General features: G+C 35.3%; 1 protein-coding gene and 1 long non-coding RNA gene across 4 annotated transcripts in view; one reads left to right on the forward strand and one right to left on the reverse strand.

Moving 5' to 3' along the window:
• The window catches only part of AKAP6 (A-kinase anchoring protein 6), a 274,685-nt gene that overhangs the window by 41,240 nt on the left and 208,904 nt on the right, over window positions 1–24,541 (reverse strand). For all 3 annotated transcript variants that reach the window (XM_071746158.1, XM_071746157.1, XM_071746156.1), the window contains exons 10-11: window positions 9,717–9,863; window positions 6,039–6,263 (exon numbers count right to left, since the gene is read on the reverse strand). In XM_071746158.1, coding sequence (XP_071602259.1) covers window positions 6,039–6,263; window positions 9,717–9,863 — 372 coding nt within the window. The remainder of the gene's footprint in view (window positions 1–6,038; window positions 6,264–9,716; window positions 9,864–24,541) is intronic.
• LOC139797189 (uncharacterized) lies at window positions 1,771–6,173 on the forward strand. Its single transcript, XR_011726336.1, has 3 exons — window positions 1,771–2,868; window positions 4,095–4,202; window positions 6,096–6,173. It is a non-coding gene; the product is annotated as an uncharacterized lncRNA (long non-coding RNA).

Consider the following 24,541-nt stretch of genomic DNA (forward strand, 5'->3'; position numbering starts at 1 on the left):
TCTAAAGCTCATCTGTGTTAACATACCTTCACCATACAGCTGCCTGTCTGCAAGGTATACCAGAAATAAGGGGACTACATGAAAAAAAAAAGGGTTGAATGAAGCAAAATATGAATCAGTGGCCTAAAAATAGCCACCAGGCTGTTCTCCACTTCACCAAAGGATTCCATGTTCTGCTGAACTGAGGGTTCTTTCCTGTTTCTACAGAAACCTCCACCCCACAACCCAACAGTAGTCTGCAAGTCCATTGCCCCTGCTGCATTAGAGCTGCATGCAGCTCCTTTAAGACACCCCTGTGGCACCCTGCAGTGTGTCAGATGGAACCAACCCTGGCAAAATGGTTATAGACAACCAGATAGTGTTTATCACTAATTTTGAGATTTTGATTAATTAGGAACTAACAATATAGAAAAAACTTATGAGAATTCACTATTCAACCTTCACAGTCCTAATGGGATGAAAGGGGCCATCTCAGATGGGCTATTTAGTCCTAAATGTGAACTGGAAATTGTATCAGTGTTGTCTTAAACAGGGACAGCTTATTGAAGCACAAGCTGAACTTTCAGTAAGCATAATATATATTGAATGAAAATTTGAGATATATTGAGTATATTAAGTATTTGAGTATTGTGTGTGTGTATAAATGTATATAGTACTGAGCACTGATATTTTAGTTTAGTAAAATCAAACCAATGTATTGTATTGGGGCCAACATACCACATTTTTGGCAAAAATATCCAGAGCTGCTTTTTACTACAAAGAAGTAGCTTTTCATTTACATGGTTTACAGAAGTGCTACTTTTGGGATGGCGGGTCATGTAAATCCAGAACGAGTTTGCTTCCAACCATAATAGGTAGCATTAGGTTACATTTGACTTTGGAATTCTACCTGTTTTTCATAAGATTTAATACTATATGATTTCCTGGTTGTTAGCAGTTATTCCAAAAAAAATTTCTGAAAGCATAAGATTTAGGGCTCTGAAGTCACAATCTTTTTCAGAAATTTATTAGAAATTTTTTTTTTTTTTTTTTTTTTTTTTTTTACATCATCTTAGAGGTACAAAAAGGATTAAATCCTGCTTTGCTTCTTTTGGACTTTTTATTGGAAACTATTTTACATAGTTTTGTTACATGTACATTGAATTTCTGTAATACTTGGATTGCAGTTCTGCCAGGAGCATCACTCCAAAATTGTAAAGGACCCAAAATGCAGTAGCAAAAGGGATTCCTGGCACCTGTAGGAACAGTCAGCACTTTTCTCCAATCTCTGAGTCTCTAAATGTTTACTCAAAGTTAAATACATTTGTTTGATTTCAGTTTAGTCATAATTTTATATACTCCCAGATGCCCTTGTGTTTTGTTTGATAGAATCACGCCTAACTGAATTGCTTCTGGATGTGCAGTGCTGACATGCAAAATTTTCAGTTAAAATGAAAAGCATCATAGGAAGTGTCAATTAACTGATTAATTAGTGATTATCAATGTAACATATACTGTTTAATCAGAAAGTCTGGTTGCTTTAGGCACTGGAGAAATAAGAGATGGTGCCAAGAATGATGCTTTTATGGAATAACTTTGCATCACCTTGTATGCTCAGTGACAAATTTAGTGGGAGGTGCTCATGGGTTCTGAGTGAGTCTAGTCAGTTGAAACAGTTACAGGCATCAGATAATTTACACTGTTTACAAGGCAAAAGATGTGGCAGAACTATTCCATACTAGCTATGGAATTCAGTAGACTATTGGCTAAAGTCAATGAGAACTACAGTCTTTCAGTACTGGTGAAAATCAGGTCTCTCTTTTTTAAAGGCCCAAGGATGGATTAAGGAAATAGGTATGACAATATATAGAGCATGCTGCTTACTGCTTCAAATAAAAACAGATCTGAAAATGACATAAAATGCAATATTATTGTTGAAAAATAACATAACTTAGCAGAAAATCTCTGTTAAAATCCTCTTCTAAATAGGAAAATCCTGTTCTCCCTCCAAACCAAATTTGGATGGGGAGGAGAAGAGGATTCTTTATAAATCTTGCAACTGAAAGCAATAAAAGCTTTCTCAGTTCTACATGATTGAGAAGGGGTTGTGATATGGACAGATACTGATGTGTCAACTCTCTATATTGAACACTTAGAAACATAAGTTTTATTGCAAGTGACAGAAATGTATGACTATTTATTTATGCTTCCTTGCTGTCTTTTGGAGAATGTTTTGCAAGGAAAAGAAGCATGCTTTTTGAAGTCACAGACACATAAAAGCAAATGTGGCAGAACACTTCTACTTACAAGCCAACAAGCACACAAATTTCTGGCTAGACCTTACTCAAACGAAATGTACTAAAACTTTCATGAAAGAATGTGAATTACTTTTATTGTTGCTCCTCATTCTTTCCTGCTCCAGATTTCTCCTGACCCATAAGATTGCCATTAGTTTAGGAAATCAGTTGTGCCAATTACTAGTCTCATGACATTAGGTCTTTCAGCTGCAAGAGTTATGTGCTTACTTGAGCATCCTGTATTTAGTTTGAAAAGAATGTTTCTGGTTCTGGTCCTCATCATTTCAGTGAAAAGGCAGAAAATATGAAATCAAGGAACTCAAAAGGCAGAAAAGAAATAGAAAGGATGAATAAATAAAATAAATATATGTTAAAAGTTATGACAATCTCATGAATTTTAAGTCAATCTCCTGATTTTCTTAGTCCAGATTCATGGGGTTTTTTTCACATTGAAAAGGAAGAAACTAAACCACATCCTTTCTTTTCTACAGATGTGCAATTTGTGTTCAGTCTTTCACCCCTGACAGGAGTCTAGGTTAGGCTGTGCTTGGAAGTTTCCTTAATGCTGCTGTGCAATGGCCAGCAAGTGTCGGTATGGACTGAAGCAAAGTTCATGTCTCTCCTTAGTAACTAAATACGAAAATGTTTCGAGGTTGTCATACCACATAGTTTCAACAAAACCAAGAAATACAGGACCTTACATAAGCTGGGCAAAGACCTAAACTAAGAATATTCCAGTAACTTTAATATCTAAATATGTTTTAAAAAATGGACAAAAAAGGAACCAAACACATTCAACAGGGTTTGAGCTTTGAATATAAACAAGAAACATCTGTAAACACTAGAAAGCAGACTCTTTATCACATAGGAAGGTGGAATATACTGATCAGTAACTAAGTAAACTAGAGGCGGGGAAAGGGGAGGGGAAGGAGAAGAGGAAGAGGAAGAGAAAGGGGAAGGGGAAGGAGAAAGGGAAGACTGCCTTGCAGTTACCACCAAAGATAAGGGTCACTGTATCAGGATTCTACCCTAACACAGCCATTGACTTCCTCTGAAAATCCAGAACATTCATTTAATCTCTGTGCATTTTATTTCCTTTGTTTCTAAAAGGGGAATTATAACAGTTACCTTAAAGGTTTAGTGGAGCTTAGTTCACTAATATTGGTAGAGCATGTACAGCTCCTTGACTGGATAGTGCTATAGAAACGCTAAGTATTATTGCAGAGCAATATCCCAAAAGAAAAGTAATGAAGTAATACATTCTTTAAAGAACAGTACATTCAAATTAATACGACACAATTTTTTAAAAAAAGAAAACAAAGAAATCAAACCCATGTCCTACTAATGAATGTAACAATCACTACTCTCATCACATTGTTCGTATCTTGGGTCCCATCAGCATGTGAACTTTACGTTCAATTCATCCTCCAATTGCAGAATGAAAACACCTGTAAAATGTAATTGTTTTTCCTAAGGCATATTTAAAATATAACATTACAAAATGAAAATCAACAGCCTTGTTAAGTTTAATTTATTAAAAATGTTTCTCTGCGTAGAGGGCCTATGTGCATAATTGGGATGGGGCAGCACAATAAATTTCCATCAAGGAACAATGATTCACTTACAACAGTGAAAGCAGTAATAAGGTTAAACTCTTAAGTTAAGTGGAAAGTAAGTCAAACTAAACCCCAGCAGGTTTCCTACTAGTGGCACAGCTAATGTTTTTGAAAATGTTCTAAATGTTCTTTCTCAAATATATGTATTATACATTGCAGCATTGTTAATTATATCCATTTTCTCCTTTATACACTTCCCCAGGAGATCAGTGAAGAATAGAAAACTTACTTATAGTGGATTTCAGATTTAATGAGACAAAGATGGTTCAATATATATGACAAAGTGATGTGCTCTCACCGTATTTGATAGGTAATTATTTTTATACTCTAATGGCTACCATTTTGAAAATAATTAATGTATTATTTATGTAATTAATACATAATCAACTGAGTAATGAAATACTCTGGTAACATCATGGTGGGTGGTACTATCCTATATAACATCTCTAGAGCTCTTGGAATGACATCATGTCCTATATACATTAAAAAATTTACTCTGAGAGATTTATGCACATTCCAAATATGTAAGTAACATTTCTATGGTATTTCTGGTCATATATGTAAATCACAGAATCATACATAGTTAGGAGCTGGAAGGGAAAGATCACCTCAAAAGAACATCTAGTCCAACCCCCCCCGACAGAATAGGGTCACCTACAGCAGGTGTAAATATGTATGTATGTATATGTAAGTCTGTATATGTATATATGTCATATATACATATATGTAAATATGTATAGCCACACAAGTTTTCTGAAATTAGGTTTTAAATCCATAGTTATTCATGTATATAGATATTTTAATTTCCCACAGAAATAAAAAGCACCAAGCATTTCCAATGGAAAACATGGATCTACTGCAGTGAAGTTTTGCAGGTCTATAAGCAGTCCTTCATCATCAGTAGCTTCAAAGTCTGCTGATGCAACACAATCAGCAGAAGACCAAAAATCATTAAAAAAAATACATAGTTGTCACAAGAAAACTTAAAATTGCATTCATGGGCATCATGCTCAAATCTGTAAACATTCCTACCAATTTTATCTATATTGATGCAGCTTCCTCATTAATCATGACTGGAAAAGGAAGAGTTAAGGAACAACTAACTGGGAAGACATTAATTTTTATGCTGTTGTTTTCTTGAATGTTTGTATAAAAAAATATGTTTAGAAGTGTTTTCAACATGCCCTTTTAGGTGTGTATATAATAAATTGTCCATCACCTTAGAGAGTGTTGTTGCCCTAGACATGGTAACACACTAGTTGGAGAGAAAAACCTCTTTACCTCTAAAGCTCAACAATTACTTGTAATTCCTTTCTTATTCTTTGGTCAAAGATCACTTGCAGAGTAAAGTGACCTATAATGATGACTCAGGTGAGGGTTTATTTAGAAGTGATAGCTATGAAGAGAAGAAAATCACATGGTTCTGCCAGGTTTGTTTGCTAGCTTAATAGCCCTCTTTCATAAACAGTCCCACTACTTTTGGAGAATGGAAAAAACCCCACATAACCTCCATTAAGTCAGTTACCAAGATGACTGGTGGCCTTCAGGCTTATCCACCTGAATGCAGCATTGTGCCTATAATTCTTTTCCCTCCTGTGTGTAAATCATCAGATTTAGGCTTAAGATGTGGCCTAGATTAATTGAAATCCCATAGTGCATATGTCTTCTTCCACAAATGTATTCATCACAAACGTCAATGTTTTCTCATGTACACTACATTGATATCTGTAAATGTGACCTCAAATGGACTATTCTTGACTCATATGTGGAGAGAAAAGGGCTATAAAACTGACAGTCACACAAAACATTAATGAATTGAACTGATGTAGGGACTGAAATTCAGGGGGAAGCTTTTTGTGAAAACTTCAGCTTTACAGTGAAATACAGTGAGAGAATAATATAGCTTTTCCAGTTGTGGCATGACTAGCCCTCTAAAGCTCTCTTTTTCAAAAAGTCTAAGGAATAAATATTATTGTAAAGATTCAATAAAATCAACATGAATGAATGCATAGTACAAACATGAAGGTGAAAATAAGAATATATGATTACATATCTACATGCATTGCATTATGGTATGTATAAGATAAATATTTTATCCTACCATAAAGAAGTCTCTCTATGAAGACTATGATTGTTTTTTTATTACCTTAAAATATTGCAGTTGTTTCTCAGCATTCATTGTTCCTTCATTTTCTTGTCTCAGACAGGAATTGAAGATGAAAAGCTCTGTATCTCTCAGCCACCCTTTCAGCTCTTTGATCCTGACCTCCAGCTGCCTTACCAGGCTGCCGCTTTCAGGCGAGAGCAGGTCACGTGGACCTAACCCACTGTGCCCTACCATTGTGTCTTGGATCTTCTCTCCTAGGGTTTTCTAAGGCATCAGATAAAGGAAACATAGATTAGTCTTATGTACCAAAACATATACAGGTTAATGTACAACAAGAAGCATCTGTTAGATGACTAGGGATGTGGGGTTTTAATAATTACTAATAATATCAATCAATTTCATTCTTTTTTTCCTTGTTTCAATCAATTTCATTTTTTGTCTCCCTGTTTCTCACTTATGCTGTTCTCTCTGGGTCACTGACTTTGCTGGGAGCATGATAAATCAATGTTTATTAAGAGCAAATATGGACAGAGGAGACACAATTGTACATAACTTTTCTAAGTAGTCACTACACAGAATTTGTCCATGGCTTTAGACACTTAGGACCATGAGAGCTGCTGAATTTTAGGTTGCAACAGAAAATATGACCAGCGCCGAATTCACCAAATTCTCATCCAAGTTGCCATCTAATTTCTTTCGGAAACACAGAAATATTTTTTTGAGGTGTCATCTGTCAGGTCATAGTTTCCAAACTTCTAGCCCTGAGGCTGTATCCAGGAGCAGTTAGGTCACAAGACAGCTGGTTTGCTTTTAAAAGTTGATGAGCTCATTCAGACACCAATAAGCTAGAAATTGCCAAGCCTCAATGTTCCTGAACATCAGGCCAATTATTTAGGCAACTAAATTCGGATTTGAGTTCTCCATGTTAAGCATCCACTTTAAAAATAATGGACCAGAATAAACATTCACCTCTGCTAGCTAATGAAACTAATTTACTATAGCTTTTCAAAGTAGTATTTCTAATAAAAGAACCACTGAATAACATTTTGATAGTAGAGGCTGGGAGCATAATGAATATTCTGAAGAGGCCAGGGATAGAAAGTTACCTTCCTTTTCATTATTTTGAAAGGCAATCCTTTAACATCACAAGGGAGATACACTGTTGCCTGCTTCTTCTACGCCAAGCAGTATTTTATCTGACCTATAAGAGGCTGTCAGGCTGACACTTATTATAAGCACTAGATCTGTGTTACTGATTGTAGAATATTGAATATACACTGACAATCACATCCAGTAACCTTTTAAACTGATAATTAGCAGTGGTTAATTGTTGTAACATGAAGATACAGTTTTAGGTGACCCAGTACGGCTGTCTGTGGAAAATACATCCTTTAGGAAGTTACCAGAGTATAATTTATATCATCGTAGTTAGCTTCCAAAAATAAGCTTTAAAACACAAATAAAATTAGACCAACAGACATTAATCTGCTATGTGGCATTCTGTAAATAATGTCTTTAGGAGATCATAACTTAAAAACATGCCTTCTTGGCAACACCCTTCTATTTTCATGGTGCAAATATTGATAATTTCAAGACCCTCAGTGGAATCCAGCGTTAGCTATTGTTTTTATGCTGTAACAAAAGTAGCAGCAGGAGGTGAAATCAATGCCCTTGGAGGGTAGGGTCACAAAAAAGAATTTATTGCTACTTTTTTGTTCTGGAACAGTTTGCAATCATAAATTCTTCATAAACAGAATACTTCAGAGAATGGTCCGTCTTCATAAATATACGACAGAGGACATCAATTTCATTTAATTCACAATTTGTGTCAGCACAGCAGATGCCAATGCCTGCCTTGATAGGGTTGTTTAATATGCAATTGAGACAGAGTAATATTCAGCACAGGGGACAAAATTTCACAGATTAAACTGTACGCACCACTGACATTTCATTCTAATGTATTTCCATTCCACACTGTTCACCTTAGATGAAAGTAATATTAAAAACCATATCCCTCTATTTTACCATTGTTAGAAGTTAAAATCCTTGTCTTTAATTTTTTTCATGCCAATTAGAATGTAATCATGCCAATTAAAACAGTATGCCTAGTGCCGTTAGTTTCTGCAGAGGTTTTTATTAAATTAAACAAAACTCTATCAAACTCTGCTTATTATTCATGAAATTGCATTTAGCAGAAAAACTGTAATAGTTATATTTTATTTTTGTGTAAATGCTGATATTAATAGCAAAACTTAATCCAGAGGCATATTTTTATTTTAACATACTGAGAAGTTTAGAGATTAAATTTTTTTTAAGGCAGAGTTGGTTTAGATTGTTAGAATTATCATCAGTTACTTATCTCATGGTTTCATACCCTACCAGCTCTAATCATTGACACTGAATTTACCTGATTAAATGCAATGAAAGTCAGAAATATTAAGACTTACAGTTGAAATGATTTTAAAAGTACAAGATATCATGATGTAAAAGAATTGGTTAATAAGTCCCAGTTTTAGCAGCAAATTTATTAATGCTCAGATACTTTAAAAATGCTTGTGGTAATGCTGAAGATTAAAATTAAAAAGTAAGAGTGTACTATTTTTGACTAACTTAACATTTTCTGACAATTTGCACATTTAGAAAATCAAGTGACTAGAAAAAACTATGCTGAACTAAAAAAAAGCCCCACCCACTGTAAAATAGCTACTGCAGTACCAAATAAGCTAAAGTGACACAAGTCAATATTTAAAATGCTGTTGGCAAGCTGCATCTATAGTTTAGTCATAATATATTAGAAATGTGTTTTTTTTTTAACTAAGATAATAGCATGCAAAATTATGCAATGTAACTGTATTGCTAATATCACACATCTATAATTAATCATTTAAAGTAATTTATAAATTTATCTTACCCTTGATTTGAAGTGAAGGCAATTAAGGAGAGAAGTGGATGGAAAAATATATGGTTTGACCCCTCTCTCTCTCTCTCTCAGCTGTTTTACAACAATAGGACAATAGTGTCTCCTGCACGGTGCCATCATTGGTCTCTGGGTAACAGAATCACTATATTGCTTTTTTTGCCAGTTTCTTGTATCTCACTCTTTGGCTGAGACCCAGCCCATCATAGCGTGAAATGAATTACATGAAACTTTTTTTGGCTTTTGTCAAAAGTGAGCTGAATACAGCAGCATGAAACATACCCTGGTGTTATTCTGAGCTTCAGGTATTCAGATTTTTACTGAATCTGCATATTTGTTTTTGAGCCACCAGTGTGACCTGAAATATGCAGTGACAACCCCACTTTTCATCTTAAGGGTATAGTAAATAGTTAAACAGTAGATGTCTCTAACATGTACCTTCAGAATAAATTCTATTAACATTCACTCAAGCATGACAGTCAGTGTATATCAGATATACTGCATTATAGTTGACTTGGTGCATACCCGTAATACATGGCATATTTTACTTACATTTTTTATGTATTAAAGAAGTAAAATTATTAAAGTCAGATGGGAGACAAGCATGGAATAGAAAAAAATCAACAGTAGAGGAAAATACTATGGAGTTTTTATAATAGCATGAGTAGCTTGTTTGAAATGTACGTGGTGAATTTAAAGAGAGAGATATTTGTGCCTCAAATTAGAAATCAGACAGACAGCGTACTTCAACACACAAAAATGTACACATAACCCACAAACAGTAATAAAAATGCAAATACCCCAAGCAGTTCCCATTTTTCATTAATTGAATCCACTTTTTCAAGGAGATCATTTGGTAGTAAAACACCACTTTTCTTCAGAGCTTCAACCTTACTAAGCAGTTCCATCTTTTTCGGGAGCCTGATTGACATTTCTACATTGTATCTCTAAAATGAAAATAAATAGATAACGTTAGCTGCTGTAAAGAGTTTTCTCTATGAAAAATCAAACTTTATTTCTATGTGCTCAGTTATGATCATGCTTACTATACCATCTCTAAATTATCCTTTTTTTTTTTTTTTAAGCACACATCCTTCTCATGACATACTGTAAGAGATTTAGGTACCAAGCATGTTACCTTTTGGGTGTTAACAGGCAGTCAGCAACTGATTACACAAAGTAATATTCACTCAGCCACAGTATTCAGTTGCACACAACATTCACTAACACTCATCTGAAGCTCGATCTGCCTTTGTCTCATTCAAGCCAGTGGTTATCTTATTTTTCAAATATGCAACTTCAGCAAGTGACATTGAGGGTCTCTATTGAAAAAATATACAGCAAGGAAATAATTTCCTAATTATGTTTCCTGTACAGTTTATTTCTTCTCTCTATCCATAATTTTGCCTGACATACAGGCTTTAAATGCTATTACATGGGAGAGCTTCACCTTAGAAAAACAATTAGACATAACTCCCTTACTACACAATAACAGTTACTTGATTTTTATTGTGTCAACCAACAGGAGCAATGAAATGGCACACAAACAAGAACAGCCACAATGCTCATACAATCCAATAGCTTATTCAGGCTGAAACTACCTCTTATTTCTGGCACTGTTTTTTTTTTTTTTTAAATACAGGAGAAATATTTTAAAAATACAGGAGAAACAGGAATAAAAAGAGAAGTTTTTTTCAAAATTATTTGAATATGACTTTCTAAATATTTTAACCTTTTATTAATTTCATATTCTATAAAGTGGTACTCTAATCTCCAGACACTTTGGCAAATGAATCTCTTTTAAACCTGTGTTCTCTGAAAACCTGAATTAAGTATTGTATTTAATAGTTACTGTAGTGATTATAGTGATTTAGCAGCTGGTACAGTAAGACAAAACCCAAAATTTAACACACAGACATCCTATATATATACCCTATATATAGTCAACATATATATATTATACTATATATATATATACACATACACCCTCTTATGTAGAAAACATTCATAGAAACAGAACTTGATAGGGCAAAAAATGCACATTTTACTAAAAGAGGAGAGTTCAGTACTTACAAAAGTGTTTACAAGACATACATAAATTATGCATAGCTATTAGCAAATTGCATTCTAAACATTTAAATGCTTTAAATTCAGCCAAGAAAACTGCAGTAGCAGCTCATACTGCAAATTGTAATAACTGGGCTAAGTAAAAAAAAATTAAACTGGAATAAGGAATGTTTAAAATATGGGTGCCTTTGCCAGATCCAAGAACATGCTCTGTAGGAAAACAAAGTAAAAACACAATTGGAAACAGCTTAAAGAAAATAATGAAGGTGTGAAATCACTGTTTCAGCTAACAGGTCCTCAGCATTTCCATGCATATGTTTGCATATTGTTAGTTTCATATTTTAATCTCTCATTTGCACAACACATGCACATCATTTGTATTATGTAAACTTCAGCAAATATTAGTCATTTGTGGATCATAGAGCAAATGTTTTAAATGAGGTGATTCAAACAATTTCTCATTATTAATGAACACTGATCAGGTGTCTGCGTATCCAAAATTACATGAATATGCATACTAAAAAACAAGGAATTGTTTATAAAGAACTTTCCTTTTGATACTTGGTGTAACGTGGCTAGGGTTTTGGATATGTACAACAATAGGTATCTGCCAGGTCTGGCACTGGGGAACTGGATCTGCCAAGAAGCAGCTCCATTTTATTGGAGTAAAATGTTCAACAAGTACGCTCCCTGGTCCTGCATTCCTGCCTTTTCAGCGAGGATGGTTACTGGAGGAGATTACAATCTTCTTCATGTAATCTGATTTCTATTTAAAGATGATATAGCTGAAAAGGATTTGCATAATTATTTCCATCAGTACGTGTAATATCAAGGGGAATCCAGGGTCCAATTTGCTAGGCACTGAAATCCAGTTCGTGCGACTCCCTTTCCTTTGTCAAGTGAATTAATAGACTGAGGGAGTCCTCTAGCTGCGTGCCACTGGTGCAGGCACAGCCACACTCCCTGCTCCCCACCCCGCTGCCCGGGCTGGGGATGCTGCTGGGGCTCTGGCTAAGCTCCTGATGAAGAAATAAAATACGCTGCATGTTTCATAACTACAATGCTCTTGTTAACACAGAAACAGAAGACGTTTCATTTAATTTTGGACTAGATAAAATAATTCAGTGCAGCATAATCCAAGCAGTGTGACAGATGTTATAAAAGGTTATTGCATTAAAAAAATAAATAAGCTAGATTTTATGTACACGCTCTGTCTCTGTCACCGTGTAACCTACTGTATAAACAAGCATGATGAAAGTGCTGATTGATAGAAAATGCATTATACTGTAACTGTAAAAGATGAAAGAATTCAGATCATTATTAGATGTATTGGTATGTGACTGGGAGTATTGTTTCACTCCTGCATATTTAACATGCAGTGTGTATTTTAAGTTAAGGGTGAGCTTAATGTATGGGAGGTACATTTTCAGAACTGATAGCACGAGATGCTATTGCTAATGCTATTTTTTAAATCCGTTAAACACCTACACTTCAAGCAGTTGCATGGACAAATTAGCTACCAGCTCTATCAGTGCTGCACAACCCTAGTCTGGTAGGACTACTTAATCCTGTGGTGAGAAGATAATTTAATCTTCAGATTCATTCTTTCCTCAGCTTTAGGTGTGCAAAGGCTGCTCTGTTGCGACAGTGTGTGGATGCTACGATATAGATTAGTGTTTAATAGCAAAAAATGAGATTAAGGAAGTTAAAGTCACAGGTTTCTCACAACAGCCACAATAACAAATAAATGAGTAATATTTAATTGCCCACAACACCTGTCATATTAAAAAAAACCCACAAACAACATACTGGAAAAACTAAAAAATATTTACAGCATGATTAGCTGTGTGCATGCATGGCTGGTTTTGTGTTCCTGAAGCCATTCAAAAGAAATCCAAAATATTGTTATGTAAGTTAAAGACTTTTGGCTGTTTACTCCCTCTCACTCAATACAACCAGTATTTCTCAAAGGGCAAACAGTGGAATTTTAAAAAAGGCAGTAGCATTTATCCATGAATAAGTTTGGCAAAAATATTTAAACCACAAGAAGTTGAATTCCAAAACAAAGCAACTTAAAACCTTACCTCCCTTGATTAAAAAATTATAAGAAATCCAGATACACATTTTTTTCCACTTTATAATAAATGGTGCCTTCTTTTTCCCCTTGCCCCCCCTCTTTCTTTAAAAAATAATATAAAACATTTTTTGTGTGAAAAATCACACCCGAAAATTCTGCCCAAATGCAGACTGGAACAATGCCTTGTAACAGTGTTAATTGTCACCATGGAAACGAGAAGAATAAGCCATTTTGAAACTGGTATAGAAGGCACACATTGAGCAACTCAAGCATTTTTTCAGCCTCCCTCAGTGTTAAGGAACAAGATGCCTAGTCACTGAGAGGTCAGAGAAAGAAATCATCATGAAAGGTTCGTAGATGTGCACTGTCTGGTAAACAATAAAAAAATCTGTACACAGTTAACAACTCGGTAAGACTGCGCACCGCATCTCTCAGAAAGAGAAACACCACAAAAAGATGATCAGGTCTGGGGTGTGGATTCCAACCAAAACTTTAGGGCAATTTTATGCGAACCTTGCCCCTAAAGCTCCCTGGGAATTCTGTTGTTGTAATAAAACTTCAGAAGAGGGAAGGAAAAAAAAAAAAGCCTGCATGATGGAATTCAAAATAATGCTCTAAAAGCACACAGAGAGATTAAGACATCCATTGTAAGACTTTTGTATGGTGCTTCTGTTGGTTATAGTGAAAAGAGACTAGACATACTGAACACACAGTGGAGCTATGGCTACAAAGTACAGAAGAATTAAGCCAGTGAACTTTCTCCATTATTGGAATAAGGGTGTGCTATTTGTAGATGTTCTGCATTCCATCATTCACATACTAACAAAGTACCTTCAGTCAAATGGCACTGTATGACACACAATTGAAAATGGAACTGAGTGACCTGTGATTTTGGTTTTACCTGAACTGGATCTTTACATTTTAAAAAATTTCCTTTTGGGTCGTTTCGACTGCTGCAGGCACAAACACAAACACAAACACATACACACGTATGTCCCGGTGTCTGTGCATGCACAGTCAGGGCTGGCACACATCCCCTAAATATACCACATGCATAGCATTGAGTAGAGAGTACTCTGCAAACAGATTCAACAAATCTGCAAAATAAATACATATAAACATATAGCAATGCACATATGGCAATATTTGTCCATCATCTCTTCACACACATTCTCATTTTGCTTTCTGGATAGTGTTTGCACTCTTCATGCTAGGCTTCATGGTGGCCCCTTAGGAAGCCCATGCCTAATGCCATTCACTGATGAACAAAGACTCTTTTTATTCCAAAGTCCAGGGTCCAAAGCTCAGCTGTATACAAGCAAAGTGAAGGAATCTGCTAGAGGCCAGCCTACCCTTCACAATAGCTCTTAATGCCTCTACCTTTTTGGTACTATCAGTGTGAAACATTTTAGAAACCGTCCAGAAGCTTGGTTATATTTCTTACACCGTCAATGGCACTAGAACCTCTGGACCATATTCAAGATCTGGTCTGAGTGATCTGTCTAGATAAATAGCAGTTGCTGTTTCTTGCAAACTTCATGTATTTTGCTGTTAGCAATTTATGGCAAATAATTGCACAGGGAAATTATAAAGACTCCTACAATTGTCCTTGTAAATTAATAATAGGCTTTCTTGATTGGGATAAATTTGCTGCTGAGCCTTTGGAAAAATTAAAAAGTGCAATGTCATTTAAAATTGCCAGAACTCACACAGCAAATTACATCTGAGGTTAAGAATCAGTTTTTCCTCTTCTAGTTTATTCCATTCGCATGATCTGGAAATCATATTACATTGGCTATGTATTGTTAATTGGACATAGATTGCATTATCTTTAATATAAATCAAACTACAAATATTAAAATGAATTGCAAATTCTCTAATAGAAGATCATAAAACAATCTTTTTTAAGTATCTCCCATTAATAATTTAATTCCAATTATATCACTCAGAAAACTCAAGAAGGAGAGCGCTAACTTATTTCCATTTGCTTTTTCCACCTACAAATAAGCACAGTAGTACAGCACATATTTATGTAGGAGTGCATGTGTGTCTGGGTGCATGCCTGCAAAACAAAGCAAATCTCACACTTTTGCTTTAAACCTCTGAAGACACCTTGCTTTTTTGTTTCAGAAAGTAGCAAATGTGGATTACAGTTCTGCCATGCATCCCTTTCTCCGGCAGCTAGAGAAATAAACACATTGAAAGAAATATTAAGTAACTTTGTGAACTTAATTTTGCCTCCATTAAAAAATTATTCAGTCAGTAGCCATTGTTCTGCCTTTTTTTTTTTAAAGGAAGGTGATTTCAAGTCTTTAAATTTTACTATAAATGTAATATCTTTTTGAAGATTTTGTATGCCCTTTAATGAATTTATATTAAATATTTAATACTGTTTAGGGCATATCCACTACTACCAAAAACAGTTATATTCCCAGCAGTCCCACTGTTTCAGGCAGAGGGCTTGATTGATCCTCCTAGCCTGAATTGAGTAGAATGAAAAGAAGCAGTTGGAAAATAGCTGCAATCATTTAATGCAGATGACCTCTGACAGGCTCACAGCTCTTCTATCTGAACAGAAATTTGCATGGGGTCTCTGTGCAGAGGAACAATGTAACCTAAATGGTAGACAATCTTTATTCTAATGAAGTGGGTGTCAAGGTCAATGTAAAACTGCAATGATAAATGGTGCACCACTAGGCAAGAGAAGTTGCATAGGCATTGTAGTGCTTTCACATTAATTGAAGGCTGAAATGCACTGAGTGAAAGCACAAGACTCTCTTTTCACCATAATGTGTTAATGCACAAATGTTTAAATGTTTTATTCAAGCCCCTAGCCTGTTGGCACAAATCTTACTGCAAACAAAAATACAATAGTTGGCCAATAACCAGAAAAATAGAACTTTTTATTAGCTCGCCTTATTTCTTGAATCCCTAACAACTTCCACAATCTACTCAAAAGAATAACAAGTCTCCAGACACCTCATGTAATTCCCATGATCCTTTTTCTATTTAGGATATCTGTCTTTAATTAGTTCCAAACAAGCAAGCCTTTAGACAACTCTTCATTAGATACTATTCCCAATGAACGAACTACGAGAAGAAAAGTCATGCTTCAATATTATTATTTCCTAGATTCCAAGTTTTCTTTTAGTATATAGTTAACATCTCCAGGTGCCTTTTGTTCTCAGTAAGAATTAGACCAGTAAAACTGGGTTTTGTAATGCAAAGAGTTGTGTGCCTTGAGTGGGGACTAAACTACAATCTGTTATTGTGGCTTTGTCAAAACTGCAATACAACTATAATTATAGTACTTCATCAGTCGATCAAGCAATTTGTAGAAGGCAGTACATTTTGTCTTATAAAAATGAGGAGGACAGTAAGCTGCTTTTTAAAATCCTGAGCTGCTTAAGCTTGTTAAGGGTATATTGTTTGCTAATACACTCATTAGCAGCCAAGCATTTTAACTTAATCAATTAAAAGGGAAATGGTGTTGTACCATTAGTTTCACCAAATGCTAAAATACAGATAGCAGTCTGCAGCTACTAATTTTAGAAAATGTGTTTTCACCTGCAAGCTTCATTATACACTTCAAACCGGTTTTTTGTGCCGTGACATGTACGGGTGGCGGGGGTGGGGGTGTCTGTGCTCGAACGGAGGTGGAGAAAACCCCGCCTGTAGTTGTGAAGCTAATTATACGTATACACACACACATATATACACCCACCAAAAATTTCCTCAATCCCATAAGGATTTCTGCTAAAGCACAGCATCATTTCTTGACACTGATGAACATTTACTCATCTGAGTAATCCCAAGGATGACAAGTTTACTCCTGTGAACAACTAACAGCTCTCCCAGCTAACTAACAGGTTCACAGTATGGATCATAAAATTTGAGCATTTACCAGCATTTTTAGTTTTGGGCTCTTCTATGCAAATAGATGTTAACAATACGATTACAGTTATTAGACAAGGAGCTATAGCTTGTTAATAATTAAGAGGATCTGCAGTACTTTCAGTTTCTGGGAGGCTGTGAGTGGCATGTGCTGTACAACACCGATTCTATTTTACAACTCGCCTGTGCAAGGGAATTTTCCATATGGAAATCAGTCCTCAGGATACTGCAATTCAGAGAATAAACTCCAGAGGAAGAAAAAAAAAAAAGTATAGTGTAAAGGCAAAAAAACCCCAACCCCACGTTACTGATGAAACTGTTTAAAAAACTGTACAGCTTCATCTGTGTGTGATTTGTCAGGTCTGAAGCTTTGACGTGCCCAAGGGGCAGACCCCAGCGGGGAGTAGGCTGCAGAGCTAAATAGCTGTGAAAGAAGTCTTAATGTAGGATGGAATTCAAACTAACCTTGACATGACCTCGGGAAAAATATGCAAAAGGTAAAATGAATGCACTCTGCAAGATACATCCTAATTTTGTGGCCGAGCTGGTTAGTTTCACAAACATAACTAGGATTTTAAAAGCGAAATAAAACGCGAGGAAAAAGGGGAAACTTTGGAATTCAGAGCAAAAACTTAAGCGGGAATGTCGTGTTGCTGTGGAGGCATATGAACCATTTGGAAACAATCCAAATAAAAACCAACACTGAACAATATTGTTGTCAGCCTGTCTATTCAGGAAAATTGTTTTTTTAGGTTGAATATAAATGACACAAAGCCAAGATTACATCATTGCATTACAAAGTCTGTTGTGGCTTTTAGCCGAACAAGCCCCATGGATCTACTGGCTGATGGCAGTAATTCAGTAACAAGTTTTAAAGCCTCCTCTATTTTTTTTAAGCTTTGTTACTCTAAATATAGAGGAATTTTGTTTAAATACTGATTATTTAATTTTTTTTTTTAATCCACATCTCCCAGTTTGTTCTGCAAGCTTACTCCTTGATACAAACTATAAAAAATTGAGTGGGTATGTTAAGTCTTGATTTGGCTTTATTATGCATTTTCCCTGTCTTGCTCAGTGTTCAGTTAAGCAGGAAGACATCCACCTTAATAGAGCAGCCAAGAACTGGCTAATTCACTAGATATATGGAAATTTTAATTGAGTGTCAACTTCTGTTGAAATTCAATCCCATTACTTTCAGAATGCAATTTTGTAGCAATACCAGTTATTTACTACACTATTAACCAGATTTTAAATATAATTAAATTTCTAAGAACATATAGCGAAAATGCAGCAGTCTGAATTCATATTGTGAGACTAATCAAGTACCAGGTTCATGAGATTCCACTAGATTCAGAAACTGCTGTCCATCTACAAATATAGACAAAACCAGGCAGATCATGGTAGAACACAGTCCCACAATACAGGTTACAGCACAGATCTGGAAAGGCCACTGTTGGTGTACTTCATGTTAAAACACTTTATCCATCTTGAAAACTAGGTGTTATACTGGGATCTTTAGCTGAGTTATGAAAGGGCTTTTGGTTGTCTTGTACTGCTTGCAACAATGCTGTTAGAGCTTTGAGGGGTTTTTCACACCTTGCACCAGAGGTGTGACTTCTGGCACAGAGTAATACAGATGCAACCAACAGACATGCTTAAAACATCAAATGTGAATTTAGCTTAATTTATATTTATTGTGTTGCCTGGAGAATAACTGATCTTAAACAAAAAATAGTGCTCTTCACGAAGTAATGACTACTGTATCTTTGGGTTAGTGCTCAGGCATATCTATTGCAGAAAAAAAAAAAAAAGAAACAAACAAAACAAAACCAAGCCATACAAAACCCCCAAAAAAACCAAACAAAAAAACCCCAACCAAACAACACCCCCCCCCCAAAAAAAAAAAAAAAACCAAAAAAAAACCAACTGAAAAAAAAAACAAAACAAACCAAAACCACAGAGTAAGGTAGATTCCAAAACACTGGTGTAGACTGTAGGAGGTCACATCTCAGTCCTTATCTGGATATTTTGAAATGCTGACCTTACATCTCCCAGATCTCACATAGCTACATTTTTACATTTACATTTTTACAAAATAAAATACAGCAATGTAAGATTATGGAGTTTTTTTGAAGAAGATAATCAAAGAAAGTAATTTATAACCTGTTATTTTCCCTTCTGCTAAGCTGTGCCTGCTTCTGCAGAATGCATGAAACATAAAATTGGAACTCTTTTACACAAAGATTTAATTCCAAATGCAGCGACTGTTGTCAGGATGTGTGTTACAGGCATCATTCTATTTTGAAATGGATGTTCCTGTACATTTATCTTTCACAGACTGGCTCTTCTGAAGTCCTTACTCCATTGTTACTCAGCCAGAATGCTAATGGTGGTCAGTAATAGCCTCCCGTGAGTGAAGTCTGACTGAAAATCGACAAATAAATTATCCTCTCTTCTAGCAATACCTACTGGGATATGTTTGAAGGTAGAATATCTTTGGATCCTTCTTCTTACCTATTTGCTTTACTGTTTCATGGGAGAAGAGGTTCCCTGCTGAAAAAAAAGAGCCAAATGGAAATCTAAGTCCCCCAGACCAACAGAGGCAGAACTCAAAGTCTCTGCCAAAGGACAGGAGAATCCACAATGATAGTACAGCCACCACTTAAGGCACAGCAGCCTCAGTAAGCCATGTCACTGGACCTTGTCAGCTGTGAGAAAAAAAAATGTTCCCTGCCTGTGGTGATAGCCCTACAATCTCTGCAAGCTGCTGAGTGACCAAGTCAAGACCAGAGGGAATCTGTGTGTAGCTTGAATAGTCTCTAACCTCAGAACGAGTGGAACTGAGTTCTCATTACCTGGAGTATCCAGGGTAACAACATGATCTTTAAAGTGTTTGAACTTTTTCCTACATGACAGGACTTACATCTGTTTGAGGGCCCACCTATGTGCTGATCAGAAAGGGTGCTGACAGTGGATTTCTCAATTTGCTCCAAAGTTAAAATGAAAAATGTAATTTTTATTTTAAATGCACCTCCTGTACTGTGTTAAGTAAAGTGAAAGCTAATAGTTTTTATAATGTGCTATTTGATTTGTTCCTTATAATTTCCCTTGAGTTATGTCAAATTTGGCACATGCAGCAGGTCCACTAGGAGTGCTAAAACATATCCACTGCCTATCTAAAACACTGGCAATCACCATAATTCCCCTTACAGCAATACCATTACCATGTACCACATCAAAACTATTATTAAAACATGTTAAAAGAAAGTTATATAGGTAACTACTTATTAGCATCTCCAGACAGACATAACCTGAACCCTTCAAGAGACATAGCTAATAATAGCTAACTTTTCCAGTACATATTAATGTTATTAAAACAAAAAAGAGAACGTTGGCATCCCTTTCCATTTATCTATGTTAACAGTAGGTTAATCTCATTTTGAATCTTAAAAATTCTTAGGAACTTAATATTTCACTTTTAATATTATTCTAGGAAAAACATGACTTTTGTAATAAAAGAAAAAATACTCTCAAGTTGAAAAGTTATTTTTATGATCAACTACAAACCATTTTCAAGACCAAATTTATAATGGAACTGCTGACACAGCCTAAACTATGGCTGTGTGGATGCTGCAGAAACAGCTATTTCAGAAAACATTTTTAGCATTCGGAGAAATCCAAATTTGTTTAAACCTGAACTTACTTTTTTACAATAGCAAGTAATGTTAACAGCATGCTGAAAATGTTAAGGCTAAGTGTGCTGTGTCAAAATAGATTGAATCTCCCTGAAAACTGGAAATTTAAGCTTTTTAAACATAATCCAGATGTTTGGCTTTTAATCACATTGCAAGAAAGAGTAAACTTATGCAATACAAAATTCATACATGCATATTTCATTAGTGCCTTTCCTATCACTGAAATAAAAATTTCTAACATATGTTTTCATCAAGCAGATAATGTTTTAAATTAGAAGAGTTGGCAAGAAGTTGCACACCTCACAAATGTCACTGAATTATTTTAACATGGAAGAAAATATTTCCTTTTTTTTTACAGTATTATCAGCTTTGATAGTAAATTCTACAGCAGTGATCATTTTTTGCCTTATTGATAGGAAGTTCAATAGTCCCTGAAATAAAATAAATGTATAAGGATGACTGAACAGCAAGAACTAACAACTATCCTTCTTCAGCATACCTGAGACTACCAGGGTAACACCCTGGAAGACTTATTGATATTTAATACAGATGCTTTCTCTCTTCCTCACTGGTGACTGAAACAGCATAATTCCATGCCCAAGCAGCTTCTTCAGCAACAGCCAGACTACCTTGAAGGTGAAAAAACTTTTTCCAAGATGTATTTAAATCCTGGATGACTTAACAAAACCACTATGTTTGCCAAATGATATTTAAAGGGCTATATCAGTGTGGGCACTCTTTCTCAAAATTAACATACATGATAAATTATATGATTTCTTTTCATCTCCAGAGTCTTAGAAAATTAGATTCTGAGTTATTTCTAAAAAATGGACTTTCTGAATATAATAAGTTTTTAATACAATAATAATTAAGAAAGGCAAAACCTAAGCAATAAAAATGAGAAGAACTATCAAACATTTAATCGGAAATGAAAAGAGAAAATAAACAAAGAAATCCTGCTTTGGCCACCTGCATGTGACACTGGGTTTGCTCTGAAGTGTGATCATGAACCACCAGAAATAGATATATGTACACCTTATTCCGTGATATATGACAGAGTCAGATGTTACTCTGAACTTCAGTTTTGCCCTGAAATGTTGGAAATTAAACAATACAGTGTAAGCAAGTACCTCTATTTCTCTAATAGCTGCTGTGCCTAAGAGACCTGTTTAGTCTCATTCCAAATGGACGCCAGCAAGGGTATCCCTAACTCAGTCTTTTACAGTCAGGCTCAAGTTTGCCACTCCTATTCTCCAGATAGTTCTCTGCAACAGTCCTGTGAGATGGAGAAATATTATTCTCAACTTAAAATGGGAAACTGAGATACAGAGACACCATGTCTGCTGTCAGGGGAGAGCTCTGATGTGTGAACTCAAGTCATTTGAGATCCACTGCAGTGTTCTCTCCAACAGAATATATTGTCTGAGATCAAAACTACTTAACAATGTTTGCTTCACATGAGACTAAAAAAAAAAAAAAAAGAATTATAAGAATTATTGTACTTACAATACATTTTAGTCATTGTAGAAAATACCTCAGCTCTGAACTCAATAGATGATTTCCACAAGACATTTAGGAATCAACACAAATAGTTATCTTTAAAGGAATACATAAACATGGGGACACTAAACTCATCCTGTCTACTGAGCAACTAGTGAGGCAGAAGCAAAAGACATTTTCCCTCTCTTTCTTTCTATTTCCCTGTCTGTTTTCAAGGTGTCTGTTTTCAGGGATTTATAATGCTGCTAAATGTGAACTCTTTTATATGCTGGCATGATGAAAACTGAAAGTGTCTTCTCATCTTCAGTGGCATTCTGCCAAAATACTCTCTGAAAAACTTGGGACAATTCACAGATGTGAAGTTCAAGAAATTGTCATAATCTAACCTCACTGCTTGTATAAAACATGCCATAGTCTTACCTTTCCTTCCCACATTAAGCTCCCAACTTTCTGGCTCAGAGAAGATATTTTGGTATTGCATCCAGCCCTGACTTAAAGATGCAAATGATGAAAAATTCAAAGCATTCCTTGGTAAGATGATAAATAACCAGCTTCCTTCACTGTTAGAAACTGCACGGCTTGTTTCTAGTTTGAATTTGTTTAATTTTGATTTCCAGATGTTTTATCTTCTTATACCTTTGCCAATAGCTTGAATGTCTCTGAAAGCATGACGTTACTACAGGAACCAAATAATGAAACCAGATGACTTGCACTGATCCTGGGTTAACTCTGTTTGGTGTTTCTGGGATTACAGTATGTAGAACCAAAACATAGAGAAGCTGAACAATATTTGCAGAGGCTGGTGTAGTCAAATAGACATATTCTAGTCATTCTTAAAGGTTGGTTCTCCCTAGAGCTGTCAGGAAGACAAAATTCAGTAATTTGGCTCTGATATAAATGAAAAATAATCCAAGTTTATGGACAATATAGCCTGTACTCACGTTTTGGCTTTTACTTATTACGCTCTTCTGGTTCACTTAAAAATTCTTTCCTGCTTCTATTTAAGCTGGAAAGGACGATGGGGAGCAGAAGAAAAAAGACCATAATAGCAGGTGAAGTGGATCATATCAATGAGAATTTCACCCACAAGGAAAGAAATTTCTAGTGCACAGTACCCAGTATTCTAGATTCACTTTGGAAATTTTAAAGTTGAATGTGAAGTCATCTTGACAGACCGGTGAATCTGCCCCTTTTCTAATGACCTTCTCTGAAACCAGCATGTAGCATCATGACTGTATTTTAGCAGAACCCTTCAGCAATTAAAAAAGAATAGTTCTATAAAGATAGTGCAATGAAACCGGAGAAATGTATTTTAGAAAAAACCCGCACAAGTTCACGTTGAATTACATTATCTCATGAAATGTTAATCTCTGTGCTCTAAACAGACTGATAAAATGGTTACTATAGCGTCAATATCCAAATCTAGACAACCCTTGCCATGGCAGTGGATTTATAGACTTGTAGATTATTGCTATTTTAATGTCTGAATTTTATGTAAAGAATAATAAGAAGGCATGTCTCAAAAACTGGAAAAACCCTAAATGTATCTGAGAAGGAAATAAATGCTTCAAAGGACCAAGGTAGGATGAGGGGGAAACAATGAGATCCCACTGATTATTGTATGGCTTACAGTTTTCTGAAGGAAAACATTCTACTGAGAATATCAGGAAAAATAAGTGATTCTTACGGTGACAAAAACTTTGTCAATAGTATCTGCACTTCAGTGACAAAGTGGTTTCACTTCCTAGTTTAAGTGGTTGTACTTCCTAGTTTAACAATCATTTCATAATTAGTGACAATTCTAAAAATAAAAAACCATACGTGTTGAATACTCTGTGTTCCTAAAGTACTAGGTTAATTTTTTTAAATCTACATCTGAGTCAACTATTTTAGGTCATTTCATTAACTATTATGCTAAAGTTATATAATATGTTGCTATAAACTGAAGTTTAAGGAAATTAAAGTAATTTTAGAACACATTTTAGAACAGGACATAGAGCTTTTATACATTAAGTGACTACACCAGCACTACATTAACCCTATTAAAGGTAATTTTTCCAGCTCATTGGTGATTGGCATTTGGTACTGATGTTTGAAGAATTGTCATAGCATTGATTTTATTCTTTGCCTCTTTAATAAAGCGTGGAAGAAATGGCAAAGGCATAAGTTAACTGTTCTTTGGTAAAGCCATTAAGCACTTAAGAAAAAGGTTTGAATGTTTAAACCATGCAAAAAAATCTCTTAAGGACATTATATATATTTTTTAACTTTGCAAGATTTTGTAGGCCTAAAAAAGCTCCACTAGTGTGAGTATATTTACATTCAATTGGTACAACAAAAAAGACCAAGTTAAGATGATGAATAACACCGTCTAACAAGAGAAGCATCAATA

This window comes from Heliangelus exortis, chromosome 5 (assembly GCF_036169615.1).
Source record: "Heliangelus exortis chromosome 5, bHelExo1.hap1, whole genome shotgun sequence".
Lineage (NCBI taxonomy): Eukaryota > Metazoa > Chordata > Aves > Apodiformes > Trochilidae > Heliangelus > Heliangelus exortis.